Source organism: Macrotis lagotis, chromosome X, assembly GCF_037893015.1.
Source record: "Macrotis lagotis isolate mMagLag1 chromosome X, bilby.v1.9.chrom.fasta, whole genome shotgun sequence".
Taxonomy (NCBI): Eukaryota; Metazoa; Chordata; class Mammalia; order Peramelemorphia; family Peramelidae; genus Macrotis; species Macrotis lagotis.
The window spans coordinates 384,976,226-385,001,684 of NC_133666.1; the positions used below are offsets into that span (position 1 = coordinate 384,976,226).

The 25,459-nt window shown below is 35.4% G+C and overlaps 1 protein-coding gene across 1 annotated transcript in view; it reads left to right on the forward strand.

The window, feature by feature from the left end:
- Positions 1-564: 564 nt before the first annotated feature.
- SERPINB5 (serpin family B member 5) overlaps positions 565-25,459 on the forward strand; it is a 32,846-nt gene continuing 7,951 nt past the window's right edge. Inside the window, exons 1-4 of the mRNA XM_074200945.1 lie at positions 565-673; positions 13,435-13,609; positions 18,943-19,080; positions 22,470-22,587. Of these exons, the coding sequence (XP_074057046.1) occupies positions 13,442-13,609; positions 18,943-19,080; positions 22,470-22,587 (424 nt within the window). The 5' untranslated portion in view covers positions 565-673; positions 13,435-13,441. The remainder of the gene's footprint in view (positions 674-13,434; positions 13,610-18,942; positions 19,081-22,469; positions 22,588-25,459) is intronic.

A 25,459-nucleotide genomic window follows, 5' to 3' on the forward strand; every position in this document is an offset into this window, starting at 1 on the left:
GTTCATAAAAGTATTTTCAGGTTTTTACTGAAACCATCCTGCTCTTCATTTCTTATAGCACAATATTATTCTACCACAATGATATACAACTACTTCCTCAAACATTCTTCAATTATTGGGCAGCCCCTCAATTTCCAATTCTTTGTTACTACAAAAAATTGCTTTAAATAGTTTTTGTACATATAGATCCTTTTTCTTTTTTTAAAAAATCTCTGAGATACAGACCTAGTAGTGGTATTGCAGGATCCAAGGTTATGTACATTCGATAGTCTTTTAGGCTTAGTTCCAGACTGTTCTCAAGAATGGTTAGACTGGTTCACACCCCCACCAACAGTGCATTAATGTCCCAAGCTTTCCACATCCCCTCCTTGCTGTAGCATGTTGTTAAATTTTGGAAGCTCTGCAGACAACAGCAACTTTAGACTGAATCATTTTTTTTTTTTCAATTTTGGAAAAGTTGCCAAGGTGAATGAGTAAGAAGAGAAAGCAGGTGGGAGGGGAGGGACACAGAGAGTGCAAATTAGGAGTGGTTACAGTGGGAGTGGCATCAGGCCTCAGGTGAGCTAACTGGCTCTTTCTCTTCGGAAAGGCATTGCCTCAACACCCAGTTTCTCTGCTCGATTCTTTAAATTTCTTTTACCATTGTTATTCCCCAGGATTACTGCATAGCAAGGTAAGGGGATGGGAGGGACATGGGTAGACTTTCCTTCTCAACTTCTGAAATCTTAAAAGAAAATAATAATTTTGAGTAATAAGAGAGAGAAGCTTTGCAAACAATGCAATGGCAAGTTCTTAGGAATGTTGGTTTCCTATCCATCACTCTGTTTCCGTATGAGCCAGGCAGCCTATTTTACTATTCCCACCTTGAATGGGGAGTGCTCCTTTTGGGATTGAAATCAGATTTAACCATACAAGGAAGAAACATAGAGATGACCTCTTCAGGTCATGAAGGAAGAAGTGGTTTTCCCAATATTCTGATTGTTCTCTGAATCTATTTTGGAATTCACATGGTTAGGCTTTGATCTGTTTTATTAAAGCCTTCATTTATTTTTCTTATCAGTTTCAGAAAGGGTGTGTATCCTTAAAAGTAAGCAAGTTTTTTTAACTTCTTAATTTGCTAATTACAAGGGAAACACTGTAATGACTTGCTCAGTCTTATTAGCAGGTACTGCTTAAATGGGATTTAACTTTATTGATATAATACACTTTTATCCTAAATATGGGGGGAAAAAACAGAGGAAGCTTTCTAGTGCATGGGCGGATAATTTATGGAGACTTAACATTAACATTATTAATGCTTTATAATATCTAACATTTATTTATTACTTTAAAATTTGCAAAATACTTTGCCCATACTATCTCATTTGATCTCATTTCTGGGAAAATGTATACTAGAAAACGACCAGAAGATTGTAGGATTCATGGAGAGAGGTTGTTAAGTTGTAGATGTGATAGGAGATGTGATAGTGAAGTCATGGATATACCAAAGCAACAAAATTCAACACATTAAACTCAAGTTTTTTTTTTTTAACTTGAATAAAGTCATTAATTTGTGATCAGCAAAATCATTATTTTCAGTTTGTTTCTTTCAGGGAACATAGAATTAAATCTAAATCTGGAAGGGTCCCCAGAGATCACATACACATGAGGAAATGGAGGTCCTGGGTCCCACAGGTATAACTGTAAAAGGGGCGTTAGGTAGTACAGTAGCAAAATCTCTGGGCCTGGAATCAGGAAGACCTGAGTTCAAATGTGACCTCACTTACCAGATATGTGACTCTAGGAAAATAATTTCACCTCAGTCTGCCTCTGTTTCTTCAACTGTAAGATGGAGAAAATTACAGTACCAACCTCGAAGGGTTATTGTGAGGGTCAAATGAGATAATATTTGTAAAGTAATTTGCAAACTTTAAAGTGTTACACAAATGTTGGCTTATTGTTCTAAAGAGGTGGATTTTCTCTCATGGGGAAAGGGGGTCTCATGAGTCCCTCTTATTGCAGTATTTAGTGCTTTTCTCATTGGCAACAAGACATCATACTCTCCCATAATCATTGCAGTTACATCCTAACCATGGTGAAAAGTAACTTGGCACAAGGCTATCATGGCTTCATGGAATCATAGACTTGAGTAGGCAAGGATTTTTGATTTATATTATACATATATATGCACACAAAGATATAATATATATTATTTATAGAGAGGTATATAATTTAATCTAACACTTTCAGTTTTTATAAGGAAATTTAGGCCCAAAGAATTTTTAGATGGTTGAGAATATTGGGACTAAGAAGAATGGGGTGAAATGAAGAAATGATAGAAGCTATCTTGCCATGGCTTAGACTCCATGAAATTGGAGAGGTTAATTTGTTGTACCAATTTACTTTGCCATTGGCAAATGAATTAGATAATTTACTGGATCTTTCTACCTAACTGCTACACCCACAGTGATCTTTTCTTTTTTTAATTTTTTTATTTATTTAAGGCAATGGGGTTAAGTGACTTGTCCAAGGTCACACAGCTAGGCAATTATTAAGTGTCTGAGGCTGCATTTGAACTTGTCCTGACTCCAGGGCCAGTGCTCTATCCACTGCACCACCTAGCTGCCCCCACAGTGATCTCACATATACTGAGTTCTCTAAGTACTAGTATTTCCAGATTTTTTTTTTCTTTTAATGCCTACTTACTTTAACTAAGCAAGTTTGAATCAGGTTGGGCGGGTCTCAAAACTAACTGAGCTCTGATCTTGTGAAGACTATGCCAGTTCCCAGCCTTATTACAGATGCTGAGTAATTTCCTTGTGGGTGGAGAGGCAGAGGACTTGTCCTATGGGTTTGCTTAATCCAAATTAAGAATTCTCAACAGAAAATGCTCTTCTGTGTTTCTGACTTGGTTATATTTTGAAAGTAACCATTTCAGTCTTTCAAGGATTCCTGCTGCTTGCTCTGCAATAAATTCTAGTCATTGGGAAAGGGTTGCCATCTAAGCAGCATTGCTGGTGGTGATAGAACAATAGTAAATGGTGCTTTAAATTATTCTAGCAGAGCAAGAGAAATTAAACATGCAAAAACCAAATTATGAATTTCTAAATTTTCTGTTATTTAAGAGACTTCAAAGATTTCTATCCTTCATTCTGGCTCTGGGTGTTTGCTTTTTGTACAGAACTCTTAAAAGTCAGAAGTTCTCTGTTAGGTGTTTTATGGATCTATTTGATTTGGTTTGGCTGAACTCAAATCACATTTCTTTTTTTTTTTTTTTTAAGATTTTATTTGAGTTTTGAGTTTTACAATTTTTCTCCCAATCTTACTTCCCTCCACCCGCCAGGAAAGCAATCTGTCAGTCTTTACTTTGTTTCCATGTTGTACATTGATCCAAATTGAGTGTGATGAGAGAGAAATTTTTTTTTTTTGGGGGGGGGATTAAGTGGCTTGCCCAAGGCCACACAGCTAGGTAATTATTAAGTGACTGAGACCGGATTTGAACCCAGGTCCTCCTGACTCCAGGGCTGGTGCTTTATCCACTGTGCCACCTAGCTGCCCCTAGTTTTTTCTTTCTCTTTGTATCATCACTGTTTATAATAATAATAATATCTTGAACATAGCAGGTTCTCAAAAATATAACTAGTTATATAAGATACAAATTAAACTGATCTGAGTTCTTTATAACAGGAATTTCTAAGACATTGTATTGGAATAAAGTAGAATACATTTTAAAATGTGCTTTCCCATATAATTTAACTCTAAATCAATATGAATAAAAAAGAAAAAAATTAATATATATGTGGTTATTTATTATAAGGCAAAATTGTTTTATTTTATTTCTGTGTTTCTTCACTTGTAGAAGGCCCACATCATTTTTTTTCAGATCCCCTCCTCCAGTTAACAGTCTCTTCCAGATTACTTCTTTATATTTTGTGTACATTGAAATATGTTGTCCCCCAGATAGAATGTTAGCTCCTTGAGGGTAGAGACTATTTCATTTCTGTCTACTTGTTGGAAACATAGTTTTCACTTATGAAATATTCCATGATTGATTAGGAGAACAAATTGTCTACAATAGCTCAATTTGAACTTTGCTTTTCTAGGTTTATGGTTGCAAATGCTTTCAGTCAGACCTTTGAAAGGCTATATACCTGGTCATCTTTCCTGACTGCTGCATTTCTTTCCTTGAATAGTATTGATGGCTTAATTTTTCTAACATAAGAAAAATTGGCAGACCTGGCATGGAGGGCAGTTGTAAAAGTGAGCAAACTGATTTGGAAAACTAAAATCAAGTCACTAAAAAGCTAATTAGAGTAGATGCAAATTTGTTAGAAGATAGTATTATGTATTATTGACAAATATCATTTATTCATTTATTCATTCATTCATCATTTATGAAGCATCTACTATTAAAGAGTTATGCTAGGTTGAGCAGAGTAAAGAAAATTAAGAATATGGTTTTAATCCTTAAAAAGCTTACAATCCAGTAAGGTAGCTAAGACACAAATAGATAAAATGAAAAAAAAAGAGAATTCCATAAAAGCATAAAATGGGAACTACAACTACAAAGTACTGGTTGGGATCAGAGAAGACTTCATTAGAAGCTCATTTGAACTCAATCATGAATAGAATTTCAATAGACTGGATTGAGAAATGGGACTTTCCTAGACTAAAGAATAGTGTAAGCAATTGTATATAGCCAGATGAATCCAAGGTGTTCAAGGGACAGTGAGTTGTTCATTTTGGCAGGAATATAGGGGATGTGTATGGAAACTGTATGGGTATGATTAGAAAGATGGATTGAAGCCAGATTTTAGAGGACACTGAAGGCCAGCCTTTCAGTAACTAAGCATTGAACAATGTGATGTGATTAGGGATGTACATTAGGTAGATTAATCTGGCAGCCAAGTGGAGACTGGCTTGGAGAAGAGGTGGAGAAGGGTGGAGAGGCAGGCTATGGCAACAGCCTACCAACAACCTCCAAGTTTGTTTGTTCAAGCTCAATGACATCACTATGTTGGGGTCAATGTATAGTGTGCCCAACTGACAAATTCTGGAGGCTCTACCTTAAATTATGCACATATAATCTGAATGATCATTCAGGTTGGAGATTTTGCTAAATCTGTGTTTCTTAGTTTTTTGTTTGTTTCTTTTTTGTTTTTAGCTATTTTTATTCTGCTTTGTTCATAGAATACAGCATCTTCCTTGATGGTGGAACACCATGTTGGACAGTCCCCTCAGCAGTGTCTCTCATGTCTTCCAATGTTCTTTAGAGAGACCTTGGAGTGTTTTTATATCACTTCTTCTGACACCCTGATTGATATCCTAATACCCCCCTTCCCCCTCAAGTAATGAGAACATGAACTAGGATGATAGCCATGAGAATTGTGAGGAGAGGGGATAGATGTGGGAGATATAATATTATAGTGAATCCCTATATGTGACAATTTTTATAATCAAAAGAAAATTAAAGAGTTAGTACCACAAATGATGAAGAGAACCAGAAAGAAATAAGCAAATATCAGGGCACTAATTTTCTTTTTCTTTAATTTTTCTGCTCATCTTTGCTTGAATACACATTGGATGCATCTTTTCAATAAGTCAACAGGAAGTACAGTCAAGATCTTGAGTTATGAATATGGGTAGTATATGAAATACGTTCACAAGAAGAATATGTAGAATGAATTGGAGTTCAAGACTGAATGAAATATCTTATTTTGCCTTGATAGCAGTAAGCCTTTCAGTCTCATGCTTTTAGACATTTGTGGATTGATGAGGTACTAGACATCAGTGTCAGAACATAAAGTTATGAGGTTCTACACAGCTGGTAGGATTGCTTTAATCTTAGAATTGCTAGGAGAGGTTTGATTGGATGTCAAGGAATCTGCTATTTTTTTAACCTAGCCTAGGAGAAGCAAATGAACTCCTATGCATATATTAGCAATAAATAACAATCCTTTTGAACCCTGGAAGAGGTTCTTCTGCCAGGAGGGCTTCAATGTAGGATAATAATAGACTGTGACAAAAGATCATTGAAAGATCCAACAAACAAAAACTTTAGAGACAGTGATGACATGATTCAACAAATACCTTGCCGATGGATCCACCACATGAATGACTGAAAAAGGCATTGTGGTATATGGGAACTTACTCTGAATTGACAGACAGGATATGCAGGTTCTATCTTGCCACTGTGATCTGGGGAATTCTCACCTGTCAAAACAAAATCAGACTAGATAATCGCCAATGTCCTTTCAACACTGCAAGTTATTTAATAAATAGCCTTTGAGTAAGAAAAATCAGAACAAGAAAATTAGTTCCCTTAGATTTGCTTATTTCTTTCTGGTTCTCTTCATCATTTGTAGCACTAATTTTAATTTTCTTTTGATTTTAAAAATTGTCACATATAGGGATTCACTATAATATTATATCCCCTACATAAAAATAGTGATGCCAGAAGTCTATTTCTCTTCCTAAGGAAATAATATTGGATACATAAAGACATCAAATATTTAGAAAAAGCTCTCTCAAAAAATTGAGCCTCTAATTATGTCATTGTTATCAAGAAAGGAGCTGAGCAGGAAGAGTAGAGTAATGGAAAGAGCTACTGTTTGGGCAAACAGGAGGTTGAGGTTCTAGTCTTTTCTATGTCTTTTGACTAATTGTGTGATGCAGAGTTTGTGACCTGGAAACCATGAACTTGCTTTTTAAATATTTTTAATACCTGTTTCATTATATGTTTCCTTTGTCATCCTATGACTTTTAATTTTGTGCATTTAAGATATACATAAGCATATACAGATATATAAATAGTTGTGTCTAATGATAGTGGGTGGGGGAGGGAAGGAAAAATAAATTTATATGATAATTTTATAATAGTTAAAGGAATAGCAAATTGTACAAAACAGATTTGCAGTTTCGAGGCAATCATCTTTTTTTAGGGTTTTTTTTTTTTTTTTAGTTTTTGCAAGGCAATGGGGTTAAGTGGCTTGCCCAAGGCCACACTGCTAGGTAGTTATTAAGTGTCTGAGGCCAGATTTGAACTCAAGTACTCCTGACTCCAGCATCAATGCTCTATCCACTGTACTGGGAATCATCTTTTTAAAAATTATTTTGTTATGGAAATGCTTGTTTTATTCTATAAATAAAAATAAAATAAATTAAAAAATCTTTAAAAGATATTATAAGAAGGGGGCTATAATCTTCATCAGACTGCCAATGGAGTTCATGGGCTAAAAAAGATTAGGAACCTCTTGGTGATATTCAGGGATTCCTTCTGTTTCTAAAACTATGAGTCTGTATATCTCTAGGCTTCAGTTTCTTTGCCTGTAAAGTAAGGTGGTTTTACAAAATTATAGGTTCTTTAGAACTAAAAAAATCCTTTCTACTTCTAAAAAGTTTTGATTCCATGAAGTAATTTATAAGATTGGTACTATCTCTTAAAATTAGATTTATATTACTCAATCTTACTGTGGAAGATAAATAGATAAAGCATTTCTTAAGTACTCTCTCTATTCTAGGAGCTATACTAAATGATGGTCATGAAAGTAAAAACAAGCAGGGCAGTCCTTGCCCTCAAGGAGCTTACCTTCTAATGCGGAAAGACAATTTAAAAAATAAAACTGGAAGGAGGAGAAGAAATCAAGCCTGGAGATATCCAGAGGGTGGGGAAGGAATGTAGTTTCTGAAAGTCAGCATGATTAATAGAGATGTAGAGCACATTCTCTGAGACATATAAACTTGAAATTTTACGAAGAAACCTATGGATGCCATCTGAAGCTTTTGTGGCTTATGAACTCCTTTGCAGTTAGTGAAAGGTATGGACTCCCTAGAATTATATTTAAAAAAATATGAAAATTTTTTTTTAAAAAGTAAGATTGCAAAAGAAAACAAATAAAGGAAAAACTTGTCAGAAGCCAGGAAGTAACTAACTGGAAGCCCCAACATTGTCGACATAAAGCACTTCGAATGGAAGTGATAAAAACACTGTGCTACTATATTATATAGAAGGAAACATTTCAGCTTTTCTATTCACCATCATTGATTGCCATATTCCTTTTTATAAATGATAATTGTTTTTCTAGGAAATTGATGTGCTGTTAATGGTGCTGACAATATGAGTAAAGTGACTTTGTTGTGCTATTGTGTCATTGACTGAGACCACTGGAAAACCTTGTGTTAACTTAGACCCTATGTGAATATAGTACTGAACTCATTATTATCAATCACTTAGGGCCAATTACTGGGCAGATCATTCTAAATACCATGTGTGATTAGTTATCATAATCCAAATAACAGTTAATTTGATTATAGAGTCATAGCACTGAAAAATATATAGAAACAAAAATTGTTTTCGCATGTAATTGGGAAAAATAAAATATTATTTTTAAAAACTGCATCAAATCACAAGAGCCTAGTTGAGTTTATTTGAATTTGTATAGCTAATATCTATGTAGCATTTTAAGGTTTGAAAAATGTCTTATGTATATTATCTCATTTGACATTAACAATAATTTTTGAAGTAGATCCTTTCATTATCCCCACTTAACCAATGAAACTGAGATGAAGAGTGGTTAAATGACTTTCTCAGGCTAATAAGTGTCTGAGGACAGAATCAACCTGATCTTGATTACAGATCCTATGCTGTCCACTCAGCCATGTTTCCTTTAGGCATGGTATTTGTTTCTTTTGTCTTCTACTGCATTGAAACTTTTGATTACATTTATTATTAATAGACTGCACGTTTCTGAGGACAAGGGGTGTTTTATTTTTGTCTTTGTCTCCCCAGCACCAAACCCAGGGCTATGTCTTCAGTCAAAATGCAATAAGATTGGGTTGAATGATTTCCAGTGTTAGAAGGGAGTGCTCAGGAAGGCTGTTTAATTTGTGCATCAAATGTTAATGGTTGAAATGACCTTCTCAAAACACAAAGAAGAATTTTATGGGAAATGCAGAGGTTACCATATTGAAGAGGTCTGATCTCATATGTGACTCATGCATGGTCATTCCTATCTAACAGGATGAAACATTTTCAATGGAAAGGTTGGTTGTTAGGGGGAAAGCCCTTCCTCTGATACATCATCTTTAGTGAGGTATGCATTGACTTAAATTTAAGCTCTTAGCTTTGAGTCTTTAATTGACACACAGTATTAATTAAATTATGTCATGAATTGCCTTAAAAGCCATGAGAGTCTTTATTCATATAGTGTCATTCTGGTTAAATGCATTGCAAAATGTTTTTGAGAATGGATAATACCTGGGATACATGAGAGGAAATAAAGTTAATTTTTCTTTTTTACAGGTTTAGGTCATTGTATCCAAATGCTCTCATGGAGCAATATTGCCCTAGAGAAGCTTTGCATTAAAATGCCCTCATCATTATTCCAAAAAATCAGAGCATTCCTTTCCATAGAAAGAAAAAATATATTTTTTAAATGAGACCTTACTATTGATGATGCAATTACATCCACTTTAAGTTCCCAAGGGAACAACACAAAAAAGACATGTGAGAATTATTTATTAGTCAGTTGCATTGCTAAACATTAATTTTTAAAACCAGTTTGGTTATTTACCATTTCATATTAGAGAAACTGCTATTTTCAGATTTGGAAGGGCTTCAATAATGCAAGAGAAAATAGTTAAAAATGAAAATTGTGTGTATGTGTGTGTGTGTGTGTGTGTGTGTGTGTGTGTGTGTGTGTGTGTAGATTTTTATCCTTTATGTCCCTCAACTAGGGTTCTCTGCAGGTGTTGTTGGGATGTTGGGACAAAGTAAGAAAGACCTCTAGCATTACATGAGACATTTCTTGAGATAATCTTTTAGGATGATATGGGCAAACATATCACAAAATGGGCAGCTATTGATGCATTGTGACCAGAATTGATGCCAACTCCTGAATATTAGAGATGGTGGGATCCATTTGAGTATTTGAGATAGCCCTATAATAAGAACCCTCAATCTTTTAAAAAACGTTTTTGGACCTACTCAATTTCTTAAAGACTTGAGATGAGTGACTGATAATAATGCCTTTTCAGGGTGAGGTAGAAGGAGGAATTGCTGACTGTTAAGTGGAGTGAAGGGGGGAGGGTGCCAAGGTCAGCAATGTTTACCTTCCCACTGTGAATCTTTGAGGTGGGGTGGAGTGTAGTAGGGTGGAGTTGACTGGTCACTGCTTGAAAACCCAACAGATAAAACTTTAAATTTATTGCTTTATCCGGAGCTACTGGTTGGAGATTCCTGCCCTTTATTTTATGTTTGGTGCTTTCTTTTAAAAGGAAATATTGATGCATTTTGTTTTTACACAGTAGTCACTTCCATATGATAAGCATCCAAAGAAATCTCTCCAAAAGAGTTAAACAAAATGTATACTACTAATTTTCACTGATAGTATATGGAATTTTCCACTTTTGTAATTCACTTTTCATTAGTAGAAAAGAATGTCATGGGCTTTAACTTTAATGATAATTTGCTGTTTGGCATACTCTCAACCCCCCCCCTTTTTTTTTTTATCAATTTACTAATGTCAAATAAGTTAAATGAAATTATGAGTCATACAGAACACATCCATTTGTGAACCTCCCTGGTCTTTAAAACATGCACTTGTTTTAAAAATGATGAGAAGCAGAGGGTGCTTTTTTTTCCTATTAAACTATTTTAATATAGAGAAAAAAATTTATTGATGTACTTTGAGCCTAGACTTGGAAATTCACAAAAACTAATGTTGTAGCCATAGCAGGAACTCAAATAAATCATAGTTGAATTTTCTCTTTTATGAAGGTGAAAAAAGCAATACAGATTCAAAGACAGAATGTAAGTTAATTTTTTTCCAATGAGTTATTTCTTTCAGAATTTTACTTTTCTAATGGCTGGTAAAATTCCTTTGAGTGGGGGCCATGTGATTTGCTAGTAGGGCAAAAGAAATCCTAAAAGAACTGGAGATGCTCTGGTCCTCCTTTAGGTTCCCCACTTCCAATGATAATTCTGAATGGGAGCCAGCACTAAGGATATTTGGCTACATTCCTGTTTCTTTAATCTAATGATATGGAGAATAGTAGGAAGAAGATGACAGCATGTCTAGGAGAGGATGCTTACATTGGAAAACTTTAATACTGTCAATGGAACTATCTCTTTCCTCTGAACAACTTTTTCAGATTGAGAGATTTTTGGGAAACCTTTTTATAAAATTGTCTCTTACTCAAGATCTCTAAATTTTGTGATAACTTTGTGTTATGCTTGTCATTATTCACTATGTTCCATGAAAAACATCCCATATTTATCAGATGGATCATAGGATCATGGGATTTAGAATGGGAAGGGATATTAGAGTGTGACTCTAATAGAGTGTGGTTAATCCAACCCCTCTGTTTTATAAATGAGGAAAAATTTTATAGAGGTTAATGAGGTTTCAAACTCATATAGTTAGTAGAGAACAGGACCAAACTCAAAACCTGTGCCTTTCTTAAAGATTTATTATTAGAATAATATATCTTTGCCATAGACAATCTGTAAATTGTGAATTTTTTATAAATATATTACTTCTTTTTTAAAATTTATTTTTATTAAAGATATTATTTGAGTTTTACAATTCCCCCCCCCCCATCTTACTCCCCCCCCCCCCCCCGGAAAGCACTCTGTCAGTCTTTACTTTGTTTCCATGTTGTACCTTGATTCAAATTGGGTGTGATGAGAGAGAAATCATATCCTTAAAGAAGAGAAGTCTAAGAGGTAACAAGATCAGACAATAAGATATCTGTTTTTTTCCTAAATTAAATGAAATAGTCCTTGCACTTTGTTCAAACTCCACAGCTCCTTATCTGGATACAGATGGCACTCTCCTTTGCAGACAGCCCAAAATTGTTCCCGATTGTTGCACTGATGGAATGAGCAAGTCCTTCGAGGTTGAACATCACCCCCATGTTGCTGCTAGGGTGCACAGTGTTTTTCTGGTTCTGCTCATCTCACTCAGCATCAGTTCATGCAAATCCCTCCAGGCTTCCCTGAAATCCTATTCCTCCTGGTTTCTAATAGAACAATAGTGTTCCATGACATAATATGTTACTTTTATATTAAACTCTCATTTATTTGAATGAAACTGAATGAATATACTTCCATGATTTGCGTGACCTTTCTTTATGAATGATAATTATGAATGAATTGGTCAAAATTTAGATTCAGGAACCATTTAGGATAGATGCTCTTAACTTGGGATCCATCCATGGGATTTCCATCTATAAATTTCAAGGATCTGTAAATTTGTTTTTAAAGAAGTATTTTGATAACTCTCTCTCTCTCTCTCTCTCTCTCTCTCTCTCTATTATACACACACACACACATATATTTGTATATATATATATGTATATACATATATGTATATATACATACATATATGTGTATATATATATATATATATATATATATATATATATATATATATATATATTTAGTTTTTTGCAAGGCAATGGGATTAAGTAGCTTGCCCAAGGCTACACAGCTAGGTAATTAATTATTAAGTATTTGAGGCTGGATTTGTACTCAGGTACTCCTGACTCTAGGGCTGGTGCTCTATCCACCTCACCACCTAGCTGCCCTGATAATTATATTTCTTTATTTTTTTATTAATTTGTGGAATAAACAAGCATTTCTGTAACATAGTAATTTTTAAAAAGATCACATATGAAACTAAAAACCTATTATGTACATCTTGCTATCCCTTTTAAATGTATAAGAGAGTTATAAAGAACATGTTTTTCTTCTTCATCTCTTTCCATTCTTCCCTTGCCCTATGGCTATAATTAGTCACAAATATACATGTAAATAAAATTATAATCATGCAAACATAATTTACAAATATGTAAAATCATTTTATACACACTTCTATTTATTAGTTCCTTCTTTGGATGCAGAATAGTTTTCCTTCGTAGTCCTGTTTATTTTATTTTATACATTTTAAAACATTATTCGGGGGGGGGTACCCAAACCTTGACTGACTGACCTGGGACAATTTGCCCCTCCCTTCTTGGATGCTCACTATACAGAGGCAAATTTAGTGTGGACACCTGATTGGCATAGCTCATTGTAACCTAAAACTCCAGTCAAGTATCTGCCAACCTCAGTTTCCTTACTCTATAGATGTGTGCCATCATGCTTGCTAAAATTAATTATAGAAGGCAGAATCATTAAGGTACTGAAGTAGTACAAATCAGAAATACTTTAAACACCAACATTTTAAAGAATGATTCTTCTTTGAAAATAATCACTTAGCTTTTCTTGCTAGGAGGATCCTATGTGTCCCCTTCCCTTGGCCACCCTATTTTTTGACCATGGATGTTTTGGATTATCTCCTTTGTTGTAGATTAGATTCTTATTGTATTAAGATGCTTCAGAGGGACCTCCCCACTCTGAGATGCCAAGTGATTATATGAATGTAATATTTCTCTTTAATTTTTTTGTCTTAGGCAAACAATGGATGCTCTACGATTGGCAAATTCAGCTTTTGCAGTTGACTTTTTCAAACAACTGTGTGGCAGAGAATCAACAAGCAATGTTCTTTTCTCTCCAATATGTCTTTCTGCTTCCCTGTCCTTGGCTCAAGTAGGCACCAAAGGTGATACAGCAAATGAAATTGGAAAGGTGAGCTTTGAATTCTTTTTTTTTCATTTTTAAGAATTAGTAATATTTATTTTTCCTTGTACAATATCTGGAGGGGGAGGAAGTGGGAGGAATTTAGCATAGTATTACTGCAGGAATTAAGGCATAGCCAATTTTCTTCACACCTACTTTCTCATGTTGAACAGGCAATTTCTGCAACTAAATTGCATGATTTTGTGGAATTTACTCTGCTATTTTAAAATAAGTCCTGTTAGTCTCTATGTGATTCAGACCATTGGAGTTCCATAAGTATTTATATAAGGCATTATAGTAGAAAGATCCCTAAATTCTTTAAAACTGGATTCTAGTACAAGCTTTGCCAGTAATTTCATTGCATCACTTAATCTCTCTTCAATGCAGTTTTCTAATCTATAAAATGGAGAAGATGGTTCCTATTCCTGCAGTTTCATAGGGCATGTGGTAAGGGTCAAATAACATAATGCATGAAAACACTTTGAGAAGTATTGTGCCTCTGTGGATGTGTGATCTCATCCATTTGGATGTCACCTCAGGTTATACATATTATGCCCCATTCAAGTAGACTAATTATATCATCCCATACCTTGGCCACAGGGGGTACATCCAATATACTGGAGAGCTTCCTCCAGGTACTATGCAAATGCAAAAATATTATTATTTTCCTTTAGTTAGTACAGTTTTGATCATATCCAATAAAGTATTAGATCTAGTAAAAGCTTCTTGGTGCTAATGGGGATGTTATTGGTGGTAAATTCAGGAAAGTTTTCAAATCTTTATTTCGCTCAAGTCTTTACCACTCAGTGTTTATTTCCATGGAGTGTATTTCTAAGCTATTTATTATCTTTATTCACATCTTCATTTGCTTTTTGTCATCAAATGAAATTCCTTATAATCTAGCATTACTCTGCTAATGATTTTGTAGTTCAATAACACTTCCCCCCCCACCAAGAAGATCTCTATGCAAGATCTAGCAATAGAAGGTTAAGAGGATAGCCCTTCCCACATCTGTATCTTCCCAACCCTCCCTTAAGTCCAGTTCTTTTTTTAAAAGAAGAATTGTTTGGTGTTCATCTTTTATCCTCAAAAATGGTAATGTCCTTACAATGGTAATGTCTTGACTAGGTGAACTAGAATTTAAGTGAGGCACAGTTTCAGTCATCAGTCTCATTTTCTTCTTCAGAGCCATTGGAGTCTGGTCATCTTGACAAAAATCGAGATGACTAGTGATGGTCAGGAATGCAGTAGATGACCTTGGCCTCTGAATTAATCCCTTTCCCCGAGGGTTATCCCTGGCAAGGAACCTTTATTTCCTTAAAGCACAAAATTAATAATGAGTTGATTATTATATTTCAATGCTTCCATTACTAAAGTGCTATTATTATTATTATTATTATCATCAATAATGATAATATTTACATTGCACTTTAACAGCAACATAGGGGAACATGAGGGGATGTGTCCCTCCATACCCCTTCCACTCAGTGATCTTGTCATCCATCAAATCTATGAGAGCTGGGAACACTGTGGCAATGTGACTTTTCATTGTCAGATGGTGTTGGTTTTAAACAGAGCATGATATAGTGTCTCATTTACATGAGAAAACGGTCTTCACTTTATATGTAACATGCACTTTAGATTTAGATTAGCTTGTACTAGAGAGAACATTTGATGATTCAAATCAGGAGTACAAATGTAGGATTTAATATCCATCAGATTTTGGAGGGACTGCCAGATTGCAGCAACTCATAAAGAAACTGAAATACTTTTCTGGGACACCCTCTCTGAGGCTTAGGGGAACTCTGTGGAGAGTTAAAGTAAGGACTGAAAGGATGAATGAAGTGCTTTCATTATGTCAACTCACCAGTCAATTAGTCAATATTTATTGAGTGGTTATATGTAGCATCAAGGCTTTGTGGTGTGATGATACTAGGAGTCAGAGAATCAGCTTCATTGAATTTTAGGAATTAGGAGCTCAAAGCAACTTTATGGGTTCTTTCATCCAACCCCTTCATCTTTCAGATGAAAAAAATAAAGCCCAGGATGGTAAAATAATATACTCAAAGGGCAGAGGTGAGATTCAAATCAGGTCCAAATCCAGGATTCTTTTTTATTCTATCAGGATATTTCGATACTATCATTAGTCACTAAATTTTATTTTGAGTAAGCCATGTATGGAAGCTAAGTGGAACAGTACCTTCACAGGAAGATGTGAATTCACATATGTCCTTATTTGATGAGTTACTCTGGAAAAATCATTTAATCTGATTTGCTTTACTTTCCTCATCTAATCCCAAATGGAATCATGAAGAATTGGATACAACTAAAATAACTGAACAATATAAGCCATTAGCTTCTTAGAGTCTCAGCCTACTCCACTGAGAAGGTTGGACTTAATGATCTCTTACAACTTAGCTTGAACATTCTGATTCTGATTTATGCACTGCCATTAGATTTATACAATGGATGAGATACAGAAAGTTTATAAGAGTAGTTCTTAGACTCAGTTTGGGGAAAAAAAACTACAGGAAACAGAAGATTTTTAGTTGTTAATCTGGAGCATTAAAAATAAGTTCAGTAAGAGTTCAGGGGGGAGGGGCTGGAAAGACTGAAGAAGGCTTTATAGAGAAAATGGAACTTGAGCCCAGAACCTGAAGGATGAGCAGAATTTGTGCAGCTCAGTGTGGTGAAAGAAATTCTGGGTATAGAGTCAGAAAAACTTCAGGTCAAACCTGGTATTTACTACTTGAGTGACCTTGGGCAAGAAACTCTCAGTCTCAGTTTCCCTATCTGTAAATAATCGGTTGTATTAGATAATCTATGATAATCTTTCTAACTCTTAAACATATGATTCCATCAAAGGTATTGTAAGAAATGATAGGTAATATAGACAAGATGGGGAAGAAAATGAAGGTGGAATTGCATAGGGTGTGACCAAAAGGGAGTGAAAAAAAGCTGCAGGAAACAGACATCAGATAGAGAAGAACAGGATTAGACAAGGTGGACAAGGCTGAGTGGAATTTAGATTATAGAGGATCTTAGAGGGTTGGACTTGAGGTGGAATGGTAGATGATTTATGAAATTCATTTTTTCCTACAGACCAATTCTAGAACAATTCAGAGCAACATTCTTGTTCTCCCATAGGATTATTACTCTCTCTGCTTATCTGTTCTTTTCATTATGAGGGTTCTCTTTTTTTGAATAATTGCAAAACAACCTAGCACTTGTTGCTACAAGTAAATAGGTAGAGACTCCAACCAAAAGCTTGCTTTCTAAAAAATCCCACTGCCTTGTATGTGTGCATTTATCAAACACTTACTGCATTTGAAAAAATTTGCTAAATGCTTAACAACTAAACTAGAAGCTAAGGAAACTTAGATCCTAAAGATAGACTTTTACATTCAAAAACATCAAGAAAAAAAGCTATTGTATGGATCATGTATTATATGTTGCATTGAAATGAAACACTTGTAAATTACTTCATGAGTTGGCAAACTATGGAGGTGAGGTGGCACAATGGATAGAGCTCCAGACCTGGAATCAGGAAGACCTGAGTTCAAATCCAGTCTCAGACATTCATGAGCTGTGTGACTTTGGCATATCACTGACCTCTGCCTTAGTTTTCTCTTCTATAAAATTCCTCACAAGGTTGTTATGAGGATCAAATGAAAATAATAATAATAATAATAATAATAATAATAATAATAAAGCATTTAGAGGCTGAAAGGATACAATTCCCTTGCCAAGTTTCCTATAGCTCATGTCTCTAAAGAACAAACTGGAGGAGAAGGGAGGTCCCTAGGAGATTTTAAAAAATGAAAGGGTCATAGATTTAGAGTTGGTTGGGACCTCTATGCCCAGAGAGTTTTAAGTGCCTTGCCCACAGTAGTAAGTTGCAGAACCAAGGTTGATCAGTTGGTAGATCAGTAGGAACAAGTTCTTTTAAAGGATAAAGTAAAATAAAAATTGTAAAGTGCCTGGCACATAATAAACACTATATGAATGTTAGCTATTCTTATTATATCTTATTATTATATATCATATTATGGGGCAACAAGGTGGCACAGTGGATAGAGTGCTGGACAAAAAGGCAGGAAGATTTATCTTCTTGAGATCAAATTTGGTCATAGACATGTACTAGCTGTGTCACCCTGGGCAAGTCACTTTACCCTGCTTGCCTCAGTTTCCTCATCTATAAAATGAGCTGGAGAAAGAAATGGCAAGCCACTCTAGTATCTTTGCCAATAAAATCCCAAATGAAGTCACAAAGAGTCAGACAAGAGTCAAAAAGGATTGAAACAAATTCTTACTAAATTATTTCCTTGGTTGTACCTTATCCATAAATCTTTTTCCCCCTCAAAGAAATGAATTTTTCTTAAAGTCCTGGGGGGTAGCAGTAAAAGCTTCCTCTTGCTCTGCCTTCTAACCTAGACTCTGCCCCCTTCGCTGTCTGAGGTTCGTATTTCTCAGGGGTGTTATAGCGTGCTATATATTACACTCAGACTTAAGAAGTTCTCAGTACAAAGCCAGATCTGCTTATTACTAGCTTTATGACTCAAGGCAAGTCACAACTTTTCTTAGCATCAGCTTCCTCATCTACAATATGACCCTAATAATATCTATCATACTCTATTTATTGAGTTTTTTCAAGTCTAAGTGAGATGATGTATGTATTTTAGAAACTTTAAGATGCCATATAAATGTCATTTATTATCATTAAATATTGTTATTTTCATGAAATAATTGTTTCTTCAAATGATGATCCAAGTTTCATCTTTGAGGGAGTTTGAAACGTAATCATATTTGAAAATCATCCAGTGTTAACATTAAGAGAATCATTCCCAACTCAATTAACCAAGAGAGTTCTATTGTTATTCATTTTTCAGTCATGTCTGACCTTTTGTGACTTTATTTGGGTTTTTTTTGGCAGATAGACTGGATTGGTTTGCCTTTTCCTTCTCCAGTTCATTTTACACATGAGGAAACTGGGGCCATAGCTAGTAAGTTTCTGAAACTAGATTTGAAGTCAGGAAGATGAGTCTTCCTGACTCCACTTCATCTGCTATATCACCAAACTGCCCAGAACCAAGAAAAGGGAGTACAGTTTTTTACACATGTACCATATTCCTTTATTAAACTACATAGTTTGTGAAGTCAGGAACTATGGGTCATGAGATTTGTATCTTGGCCCCTTCCCCAAAGCACTTTCCCCATTCAGTGCTTAATACAGGACATTGAACTTGGCCAGCACTTTATAAATGAAGGTTGAATTGAGCTGTTCAACAGTGACAGAAAAGATCGATGGTTTCCATTAAGCAGACTCTTCTTTTTGTTCACAGGTCCTTCACTTTGAAAATGTCAAAGATGTACCTTTCGGGTTTCAAACAGTGACCTCTGATGTAAACAAACTTAGTTCTTTCTACTCTCTGAAACTAATCAAACGACTCTACGTAGATAAATCTCTAAATCCATGTGTGGTAAGTTTTTTTTTAAACTTAGCATATGTTTCCTTTTACACTTTTAGAGCTGTAAAAATCATTGTAGTCTCATTGGGACATTTGGGGTTCCTAGGGCATTTGGGGACACCTGAGCCTCACCTGACAGTCTCCTTAATTATTTATGCAGTGGGGGTGGCTAGGTGGGTAGTGGATAAAGCACCGGCCCTGGAGTCAGGAGTACCTGGGTTCAAATCCCGTCTCAGACACTTAATAATTACCTAGCTGTGTGGCCTTGGGCAAGCCACTTAACCCCATTTGCCTTGCAAAAACCTAAAAAAAAAATGTTTATGCAGTGACTAGGGATTCACTTAATAAAAAGCAATAATTGCTGCTGTCCCAAATTTGCAGAGCAGTCGATTCCACTATGTACTCTTATACTCTCATTGTATTAAATCATAGAGTGGTTCAGTGTGAGGAGTATTGGATTTGGAATTAGAGAATTGGGGTTCTAATCTCAGTTCTGCCTCTTAATTTTTGACCTTGGACAAGTCATTTATATTCTATAAAATGAGATTAGTTTACATGACTTCATAGGTCTCTCTCTTCCATTTCCAAATCTATGATACTAAGCTGAGAAGGATATACATATCATCTTTTAGCATTTAAAAAATTTCTGTCCATGATTGACTGAGCTGTCAATAAGCATTTTGTTCAACTGCTTTCAGTTGTGTCTGATTCTTTGGGACTCCATTTGGGATTTTCTTGGCAAAGATGCTGGAGCAGTTTTGCTATTTTCTTCTCCAGATCATTTTACAGATGAGGATACCGAGACAAACTGGGTAAAGTGACTTGTGCAGGGTCACCTAGCTAGTAAATATCTGATGTGATATTTGAACTCAGAAAGATGAATCTTCCTGACTCCAGATCTGGTACTCAGTCCATTGCATCACCTTGTGATAATTTTCAGTCTAGCTTTGGATGGCATAGCAGCCATTTAAAACCCCACTTTCTGACCTAATGCTCTCTGATCATTCATTCATTCATTTATTCATTCAATGTAACAGGAGATAAAATCTCCTTCCCTTTTATCTTTTTACCTGCACATTTATATAAAATTTTTGCATATAGTTCTTCCCCTAGATTTATTTCAATAGACAGTACTATGAAGAAGCTTTTGTTAGAATGATTCAAATTTAGTATTTGTTATCATAGTGGATTATTATTTTTTTAATTTAATTCTAAGAGACTAGGGTTCAATTAGTAGAAGATCATTTGTTCCTCTTGTACATTGTATCTCCAACATGGTTCCATCTCACTCCTAGTCTACAGTCGTACTGGCAAAAACAACTGGAGAACCAGACAAATTCTAGTTAAATTAATCAATGTTCATAGTTAAGCCCACTTCTTCCTCATTAGCAGTTTGCTTCAAATATCTATATAATCCCCTCATCTCTCTTCACTTTGACTACACACCGTGTTTTTTTTTGTTGTTGTTGTTTGATGAGGGGATAATTCCTTGCTACCAGTAAAGAACAATTATATCAGAGTATAGATTTCAGTAGTCAGGAATCAGAGATATCACTGGCTAGTCCAATCTTAAATGAACTTCAGTAGTATCATTTTAGCTTCAATGAAAATCAATTCTGAATGGGATGGGCAGAAAAATTGCTGAATTTCAGTAATTCCCTTATCGAATGTTCTTTTTTCCACCAAAGTACTGGGGAGCTCAAGCATCCTAAATTTGACAAACAGGTCTCTAAACTAAATAATCTAGCATAATTTTACTGCTTTTGGCAGCAAATAAGAAAGATATCCATTCTTAAGGTTCAGGTAATTTCAAATGTTGGGCAGCTAGGTGGAGTCTCAGAGCAACAGGCCTGGACTCAGGAAGATCTGAGTTCAAATTTGACCTTAGAAACTTAATAGCTGTATGACCCTGGGCTTAACCCTGTTTGTCTCAGTTTCCTCATCTGTAAAATAAACTAAAGAAGGAAATGGAAAACCACTCTAATATTTTTTTGCCAAGAAAACTGCAAATGGGGATCGCAGAGTCAGAAACAAGTAAACAACTTCTTGATTTTAGGACTCTAACTTCTGTGCCACTTAGCTCCCTTAGTTTGCCAACCTGTGCTCTAAAGTAATATTTATACAGGCTTTATTTCATTGCAACATATTAATGCCTAAACATACTGGATGATGCATAAAATATGTTTTTTTCTTGAGGGTTAGAATCCATCTTTAAGATATGGATGAAATTTCCTTATGTTCTAGTTAGTTGTAAAGCATTTGGGTTGGTTCCTGGAACATAGAAAGTGATAAGTACATACTTGTTCCTTCCCCCTTGGGGGTGGAGATAGGAGTGGTTGCCACTGACTTTAGTGGAAGTCATTTTGAGAGCTGCAATTAAAGTGACACATTATAAACTATAAACTTTGTAGGCAACCACTATAGTAGTTACTATTAAGCTGGTATAATATTGCATAAGGCTTTTAATAGTAATTGGAGGAAAGTGATTGATCTATGTCATAGGTATACTGTTACCTTGCAAGCCTATGAATCATTTGGATCAAATTCATGGAACTTGGTTTTTGCCATTTATTTTCCAGCTAGCTTTGGTTGTGTAATATTTGCATGTTTCGTTAATAATTCTGATTCTTGTGTAGAAAATCCATTGACTTGTACATATAAATTGTTAATTCTCTTCCTTTTCCCAATTTTTTTCTTCCTCTTTTTTACCTTGTTTCTTCCACTCCACCTTCCCCCCTTTCTAATCTTCTTTCTTTTTGCCTCCCTTTTCTCCTCTTTTCTTCTGACTTCTTCCCTTCCTCCTTTTACTTTTTTAACCTCATTCTCCTTTATCTTCTTCCCCTCCTCCTTTTCCATCTTGCCTCCATATCCTCTCTTTCCTTGATGTTTTCTTCTTCTCTGTCATCTTTCCCTCTTTTTTTCTTCTATACTACCTTTTCTTCCTTCCCTCCCTACTCCTTTTTTAATTTCTCTTCCTCTTTTCTTCTCTTTCTTTTCTTCTTCAAAATATACAGTGTTACAGCATTTGGGAAAAAAATCTTTGGAATTATTCCTTAGTACTTCAAAAGATTTGTGTTACCAGGGATGAGAAAATTTTTTGCACACATAGTTGATCTCAAGCTCTTCACTCCTTAGTTGGCAGTTTGATGAGGTGCCTGGTGCTCAGTCTTTTGGTGTTGAGCTTTTGTGTATGGCCTGTAACAACATAAGCTATATTACCATATTTTCCAGAGACTTAGAGATACTTCCATGCCACAATGAGGTAATAGGCAAAGAAAATTTTTCAGAGTTGTATAAAATGTAGTAGAATGACTACAGTTGTGTGTGATATGTCAAGGCTTTATTTTCTCTTTTAAGTAATGTATAATGAGTTTATATTGTAAAACTTACATTTTTTTCAGGAATTTGTTAGTGCCACCAAAAGGCCCTATGCAAATGAAATGGAAACTGTTGACTTTAAGGATAAACTGGAAGAAACTAAAGACAAGATCAACAAATCTATTAAGGACCTTACAGATGGTAAGTACCTTTTAATCTACTGCTGTAGCAGTGACCAGCTTCTGCTTTTTCTTCTGTTATCCCAAATCAACACATATCAGATCAATTATAAATGTGAGTAGTCATAGTTTAAGCCTCTTTTTTCTGTCTGAACCAAATGGTCTTAATATGATGATTTCCCCAATATCAAGGGATTTCTCCTTTCATTTTCTTTTAAGGTTTTTTTTTTTTGGCAAGGCAGATGGGGTTAAGTGGCTTGCCCAAGGCCACACAGCTAGGTGATTATTAAGTGTCTGAGGCCGGATTTGAACCCAGGTACTCCTGACTCCAAGGCCAGTGCTTTATCCACTACGCCACCTAGCCGCCCCTCTCCTTTCATTTTCATATGAACATTTTTCTTTTTCTATTTTTCTCCTTTACGTCATCTCTCATTGTTTAAGCCTACATGTATATGTAGTAGTCTACATAGGAAAATAGGATCTAGAACTGGAAAAGACTTTGGAAATTATCTAATCCAGCCACCTCATTTTATTGTTCATTTGAAGTTGACTTTTTGTGACTCCCTTTAGGGTTTCCTTGACAAAGAAACTTGAGTTGTTTTCATTTCTTTCTCCAGCTCATTTAACTGATGAGGAAAATGAAGCAGAAAAGTTCAGTTACTTGCCCAGGGTCTCACAGTTTCTAAGTGTCTGAGGCTGGATTTGAACTCAGATCCTCTTGACTCTAAGCCTGCTATTCTATCCACAGGACCATCTAGCATCATTTTAAAGATGGACATATTGAGGCATGAGAAATGTATTTGTCCAAGGTCACACAGGTAGTAATCTTTTTTTTTTTTTTTTTTTTTTTTTAGTTTTTGCAAGGCAATGGGGTTAAGTGGCTTGCCCAAGGCCACACAGCTAGGTAATTATTAAGTGTCTGAGGCTGGATTTAAACTCAGGTACTCCTGACTCCAGGGCCGGTACTCTATCCACTGCACCACCTAGCCACCCCCACAGGTAGTAATCTTAAGAGGAATGATTTGAACTCAGATTTTCTGGGCTAGTATTCTTTCCCCTCATGTATTTAAGATAATTAAATAATATACCCATATCAGTTCTTTTATCATCTGCACCAAAAAATTAAAAGAAAAAAAATTTATTTTCTTCAAGGAGAAATATAGGCAGAATTGTGGAGGTGCAATGAGTTTTAATTCTCAAATCTCCTCTTATATCAGCTCATTGGTGTAATTGGTACAATCCTTAAAACCCAATAAAGTTCCTCTTTGGGGGCCTAACCATCTTTTCTGATTCTGATAGTACTTCATTATACTATATATTTTTCCCATCTTTCTATTTCTTTTTTTTTTTTTTTAGGTTTTCTTTTGTAAGGCAAACAGGGTTAAGTGGCTTGCCCAAGGCCACACAGCTAGGTAATTATTAAGTGTCTGAGACCAGATTTGAACCCAGGTACTCCTGACTCCAGGGCCGGTGCTTTATCCACTATGCCACCTAGCCGCCCTCCATCTTTCTATTTCTTTACCTGAGCATATCTCTCTATCATTGTTTAAGCCTACATGTATATGTAGTAGTCTACATAGGAAAATAGGATCTAGAACTGGAAAAGTTTATGAATCTCGTGTTCAACAGAACCTCAGTGTTCTGTTTTCCCTAGCAAATCTCTATAAGAATTCTAAAAGGATATGATTATGGACATCTCTTCCCAGGAAGCATATTTGTATTCTAATAGGAACCTTTTGGAGACCAATCTTTTACCCAGGGAAGTAATTCTAAAGATAGGGCATTTCAAGGATTATAGAATTTGAGGTAATGAGAGGTTGTTTTAAACAAGGGGAAAGCTCTCAAGTAAAATCTCATAGGCAGAGGCCATTCTGCCTTTGTGAGAAGCCAGCTCTCTTCTTTACAAGTGTGATTTTGTGATTTACCAATCTGTGATACAGTACTTTTTCCTGATTTTTTTCCCCTTTTCATTGTACTTTTCCTTCATTTCCCTTTAAGTATGACTTCTTAGCCTGAGTTAAATGGACCTTCAGTGGATCCATGGATAGATTTTAGGGTTTGAAATAAACTTGGAGGGGAAACATTTACATACTTTTTTTGAATTAACTTTTAATTGAAATTAGTATTTCTTTCAATTATCCACTAAAAAACCATTTTTTAAAAGATTTTATTTATTTTGTTTTACAATTTTTTCCCTGATCTTCCTTCCTTCCCCTGACCCCCCACAGAAGGCAATTTGTCAGTCTTTTGTTTTTAGATTTTTCAAGGCAATGGGGTTAAGTGGCTTGCCCAAGGCCACATGGCTAGATAATTATTAAGTGTCTGAGATTGGATTTGAACCCAGGTACTCCTGACTCCAAGGGCTGGTGCTTTATCCACTGCGCCACCTAGCTGCCCCTATTTGTCAGTCTTACATTGTTTCCATGGTATACATTGATCCAAATTGAATGTGATGAGAGAGAAATCATATCTTTAAGGAAGAAGCATAAAGTATAAGAGATTGCAAGATCAGACAATAAGATATCAGTTTTTTTTTTTTTTCTAAATTAAAGGTAATAGTCCTTAGTCTTTGTTCAAGCTCCACAGTTCTTTCTCTGGATACAGATGGTATTCTCCATTGCAGAGAGCTCTAAATTGTCACTGATTGTTGCACTGATGGAAGGAGTGAGTCCATCAAGGTTGATCATCACCCCCATGTTGCTGTTAGGGTGTATAGTATAAAAAAACCATTATTATGAGAGGGATGATAGGCTATATCATATTTTAAGAGGGAACTGTGATGCAAAAAATGTTAAAAATCTCCGCTTTAAACAAATATTTGCTATAAAGACCTACAGGTTTGTACAGATTAAAGTATCTTTCATGATGCAAATACATTTTCCTTCAATAGGCAT